The sequence below is a fragment of the Nicotiana tabacum genome, chromosome 22 (assembly GCF_000715075.1).
Source record: "Nicotiana tabacum cultivar K326 chromosome 22, ASM71507v2, whole genome shotgun sequence".
NCBI lineage: Eukaryota > Viridiplantae > Streptophyta > Magnoliopsida > Solanales > Solanaceae > Nicotiana > Nicotiana tabacum.
In genome coordinates this window covers 126,094,545-126,099,897 of record NC_134101.1, presented here as the reverse complement: position 1 = coordinate 126,099,897, position 5,353 = coordinate 126,094,545, and the positions used below count along the sequence as shown (strand labels likewise).

Here is a 5,353-nt window from a genome sequence, read left to right as displayed (position 1 = left end):
TTGACTTTTTGTCGATAAAGAAGCTCCTGGACACAATGCTGATCAATCTAGAAACAAACTTTTGACCATTCAAAACTTAATCCACTCCGATATACTTGACAATGTTCAAATCAGGAATCTAATAAGATCATTGATGTAGCTAAAAACTGTTTACTCTATAACATTATTCATGTCCTAGACTTCTTTTCTTCTTTCGCCCTTATTAATCTGGATTTAGATGTAGCTGATTACTTTGTTATATGCAATTAATCAACTTTAAACAATAGACTGCTGTTGTAGTGTAATATTCTCTTTAGGATGAGTACTCCACTTTCAGGTAAGCGATTAAGATGAGTTGAAAAAGGACTTGTGCAAAGCTGTACAAGTAAATATGGATAAATACACTTTAGCTGCTATTATTAATATTATCTCCAAAATATATGAACAAACAAACACTTCCCAACTATTATCATTCTAAGACATCAATACTCGGTTAATGTTACAGGTACATTTCCAAATGCATCGCTTAAAATGCAGGAGAAGGAGACAATCAAATGGAAGTACAAAGCTTTAGGCATATCAAACTAGCTTAAGGGCAGGAAGTCAATGTCTCTTAGTCGTTAGAAGTTGATGTCCGAGGACTCATGCCCAAATTGGATGGCTTTGGCTCTCCAGTCCTCGGACTGAAAGGCCCTCTTCCGCCAGAAAGGGGACTTCTCAGTTTGCTAATCTGTGGACTGTATGCTTTTTCTGGAACGCGTGGGCTTTGAAGGAGCTTGGAATCTCTTATTGGAGTTGCTGTTGAACTTGTGATCTTCGGACTGTTAATGCGTTTGACTTCACCCCTGCTTCTGGTAATCATCTCATCTAAAATTTCCCCACTTCCTGCATAGGAAGGTCTTGAACCAAATTCACCCTCCTGCATGCTTTGACATTAGTCCTCAAGTCCTAAAATTCATGAAATTACAATCAAATATTAGTTTACTGAATAGAGAATTTACCGTAGGAAGATTGAATGGTATAGCTGGCGACTCTTCATAATCTGCTGCATCTAAATCTTGAAGGTGTACCCCTTTGAAAAACTTAGGCAATATGTATTGTCTCACAGGAACCAAAAGCATGATCAAAAGAGGGAAAAGGAGCCCCGCGATTGGAACCCACGTAATGCCAAAGCAAGCAAGCAAGTATAGTGTTTGGAATATTGTGAATGTCACTATGCTCTTGAAAGGCACAGTCTCTACAAAAGTGGCGTGATAATCCTCTAGAACTCTGCAAGCAAGATTCATCATTTTGTTAAGGAAATTCCTTAAAAAACCAATTGGAAAGATAAACTTAAAGGCATTTTTAAAAGGGTTAATTACTTGTATCTTCTGCTTGGTGCAGTGAATAGTAGCAATATTCTCTCCCAAAATTGATTGCCCGGCAAACTTTCAATGGCCATGTAAGCGAAATATCCCCATAGCACTGAGGTTGGGATCATTCTGAGCACTGGCATGGCAGCAACACATCCCCCTACCATAGTGGCTTGAAGCAAGTTACTGACGCGCTGTTCTTTCACTTCAACTGGCAACAAATCATCAATTTCCTTCTCTACGTCGAACACTGTTTCATCCACTGGAGCATCAATGTTTCCCATGCTTGATGCTAACTGAATTGTTGATTCTTTTAACTCCTTCAGACCCTGCTAAAATAAAGAAATCAAGTTGTTATATGAGCTGTAATGGAAATACTTGGGTAAAGTCAAGTAGGTAGTAATGGTTATTGACATAGTTTCCGATTACGTCACTATAGATAGCAGGATATTAAGCTCCATAAAAGGGAGAAGAGGCATGTCACGTACTCTGGCTGATGGCTCCTGGTAGATCAGAGGAGTTTGCATTTGTTGATAAGCTTCCTGCATATTCCCATATAATTGTCCCAAGCTTGAATTTTTCTGCATACTTTTGCGTGCTGTGACAACAAGTTTGTTACGAAGCAACTGCGTAACAAGGTTATCTTAGTTTGTGCGACAATTTAAAGAAGAACACATGTGAAGTATTTTCACTAACTAGAATTTACCTGGTGTTTAAGAGTAGCCAAACTTTTTGTATGCATTGGGGACTGTGGGATCACACCATTTGATGGAGGGATACCAACAAGGCCGCACATTAGTGTCTGTCACCAAGAATCCCGAAGTAACAAAATAAGTTAAAGGAAACAGATATGTTAAGGTGAAGAAAATATGGAAACCAAAGATATGTGTAACATTGCATACCAGGAATCCCAAAAGAAGCAAGTCATAATGGAAAGAAGGTGGCTTTCTAAGATTGAATTCTTTCTGCTGTGCCAGTTGAGACGCCACACTGTGGTCAAAATAGTAAAGCACCGCAATCATTGTTGCAGGAATGAAAGCACCAAGTATGTAGAGAACTGGCACTTTTAGCATGTCCTGCAGATGGCCAGAATATCAAAGTTAGTCGTCCATAAGGCAGATAATTAGACAGACGGTAGTTAGAGATAAAGTGAAAATCAGTTAGGAAGAAACATATGCCTTGATAACTGTCCAATTCTCAAAAGCACCAGGTGACCACGGATTTGGGCTGACGAGGCGTCTTGGAATTCCTTGAGGAACACTTTCAGATGGTATATAGGAAACTGCTGTCCAGACCACAACCATAAGTGGCACACCATAGTCTGCAATAAGACTACGAAGCCAACCTGCAAAAACGGAAGACAAAATGTTAAGTCATCCAAGTCTAAAGTTGTCGATTGGGATCCAAATATCAGTGACGGAGTTTAGTCACCATGATGAAACTACCTGTTCCATATCGCCATGACCTTGCTTTTCGACTTTTCAAAGCAGTTAGCAGTAGACCAAAGGAGAGAACCAAGGCAAACATTCCATTAGCAAATCTCCACGAAGGCATGAACTCTGTTAAACGAGGATTGGTTCTTTCCGGAATACGAAACTCTTCTACCAGGCCCTAATATATAAATGTAAAAACAGGATAGAAAATTATTTTTTTGATTGCATTCAGCTAAACAATAGCACGATAACCAGAAAGGAGTAGTCGAGGTAACACATTTTAGTGTTATTTCTTTTCCAAGTAATTCAAAATGCCCTCCTGATTGGATAATAAGGAGGGTAGTTGATTAAATAGTACTACTATTTCGCTTACTTTGATAGCTTGTTGCATGAAGAGCATTGCAATAAGCATGCCAAATAGTTCACCAGCCAAACGGGTAAACCTGTTAATAATGGAGCAAGCTCCTAATATTGCCAATAAGAAGAGTAAAATTGCAGTCCAGACGCATACCCTGGAAAATCAAAATGATATTAGCTTGTTGATTAGACTAACTGGTTATTCATGTTCAGACAAAAAAAGATGAATGTGTACTTACCAACCAGTCCAAGCAAGAAAGAGACCAGGACCTAGTTCAGGACGTTGTTTAGCAAAGTTAAACATGAATGTGTACATTATAACAGTAGGTTCTGCAACTCCTAAAATCAACAAAGGGTGACCACCAATGATGGAGTGTATAATTCCACAAATTGCAGTTGATGCTAGTGTTTGAACTGCAGTTAGAGTTCCATCTGCAAATGTTGACTTTTGAGTATCAATTTTCAATTGATGAACGAAACAGAAAAGAATTTTAAACTGCACGTCTAAGTACTTAAAAAACATTTGTAAAGCAAATTGCTAGTCTTGTAATAACATACCAGTATTTCTCTCCAGCTGCTCGCCAAATGAAATCACTGGAATTGCCGAGGCAAAGAATATGTATGTTGTAGGTGCCAAGATCCTGAAAGCCAGTAGCTTCTTGTTCAGCTAAGCTAAACTAATGTGAGACACTTATCACCCCTCTCATGCCCATGCCACTTATCACCCCTCTCATGCCCATGCCACTTATCACCCCTCTCATGCCCATGCCAGAGGCGGAGACAAAGACAGGATGTGAAGTTTATGTATTCTGAATTTGACACGAACCTTCACCTAGTTTTAGTTACTAGGTTCCCAATTAAATATTTATATGTATTTAAAGGATTTTATAATAAAGTATAGAGCCTAAGCAAAAGTTACTAACTAATCCCGGAATTTATTATCTAGCTCTGTCCATGTGTCTAGCATTGGACATCTGGAGCGTGGACAACATGATATGAAGCCCAACATTTGTTAAACCAAAAATAAGGATGGGTGTAGCTCGATACTATGCGAAGAAAATGGACCTCGTTTGAACATAACCTTAAAAAATTATTTAAGAATTACACAAAACCATATATACAAGGAGACAACAATTAATTCCCTCAACCGACATGGAATTTTTAACAAGTACTGGTACTTCAATAACAACAACAACAGCAACAACAACCCAGTGTAACTAGTAGATTTTATCAATTAGTCAACTGAAGACATTTAGCGCAACATTCAGTTGGTTATTGGATAGTACAAGAGTGAGTGTGGTGTACCTGAAGCCAGCTTTGATTCCACTGGTCCAATCTTGCTTGTAGCACAGCAGACGTCCCTGTAGATCATTCTTGATTCCACGAAATGGGACAAATGACTCTTCCATTTGGGCAGATAACAATTAATCAACTCAAGTCGTTGGACTTGTATCAATTACCAATTTGATGAGATTTCTGTTGTGGGAAAAAAAAAGTGGCAATAAAATAGCTGCACAATTAAAGTACTAGGGAATGGCGGCAAGTCCATAAAAAGCCATTATAGTAGCAAAATACACCATTTTCTAATTGGCACAATATCAGTCCAAATATTTATGGGAAACTTCAAAAGAACACAATGCACGACGCCAAATAAAATCAAGCAGAATAGAAGAATAGCAGATTTACATGATGCAGGGGACAGTGAAAAAGAATCCAAATAGGACGATAGGAGAAGATTCAAGTATAAAGAGAATAGCTCCTCAAAAGTTGATTAGGTATGGGAAATTGTTTTAAGGGAAGGGAACAAATGTGAGCGCGCTAAGACGACAGTGCTGAAATACGCCAATATATAGAGAGAGAGACCAAAAAAAAGTGGAGGGGACGTAGAGAAAACTAGAAGGCAGGGAAAGAGGAAAATTGGATATTCAGATTCTTTACTGTCAGTCTGTCATTGTTGTGGTTTGGTCAGCAGTATCTGCACATACTTCGGAATAATAGTCAAATGAAACGAGTTGCATTAAACAAGTTACTAAACCCTCTTGGGTTAAGAGCAGACCAGGGCAGACAATAATATTTTCTCATAATTCTCCAAATTCAATTTGAACTATACTTCAAGAAATTATTAAGTATTCTCGATATTAGTTTGTCTCGAGAAGAATGTTATATTTATATATTTAAAAATAATTTAAATTTAAAATTCTACTTTTACCCGATTTATAATTTACGCAAATA

The 5,353-nt window shown here is 38.0% G+C and overlaps 1 protein-coding gene across 4 annotated transcripts; it reads right to left on the bottom strand.

Moving 5' to 3' along the window:
* Positions 1-371: 371 nt before the first annotated feature.
* Positions 372-5,104, bottom strand: LOC107763679 (boron transporter 1). Of its 4 annotated transcripts, none has more exons than XM_016582166.2 (13): positions 4,808-4,946; positions 4,427-4,597; positions 3,680-3,762; positions 3,361-3,553; positions 3,138-3,276; positions 2,777-2,942; positions 2,510-2,676; positions 2,234-2,407; positions 2,038-2,133; positions 1,820-1,957; positions 1,341-1,663; positions 981-1,248; positions 372-898 (listed from the first exon to the last, which is right to left on the bottom strand). In XM_016582166.2, exons 2-13 carry the CDS (start codon positions 4,528-4,530, stop codon positions 593-595), a joined length of 2,157 nt encoding a protein of 718 aa, XP_016437652.1. In that variant the 5' UTR covers positions 4,531-4,597; positions 4,808-4,946; the 3' UTR covers positions 372-592. The 4 variants fall into 4 exon arrangements, with proteins under 4 accessions (XP_016437652.1, XP_075099956.1, XP_016437653.1 ...); XM_075243855.1 differs by having other exon boundaries at positions 1,341-1,660; XM_016582167.2 differs by having other exon boundaries at positions 1,341-1,660; positions 4,427-5,104.
* Between the last annotated feature and the right edge of the window lie 249 nt (positions 5,105-5,353).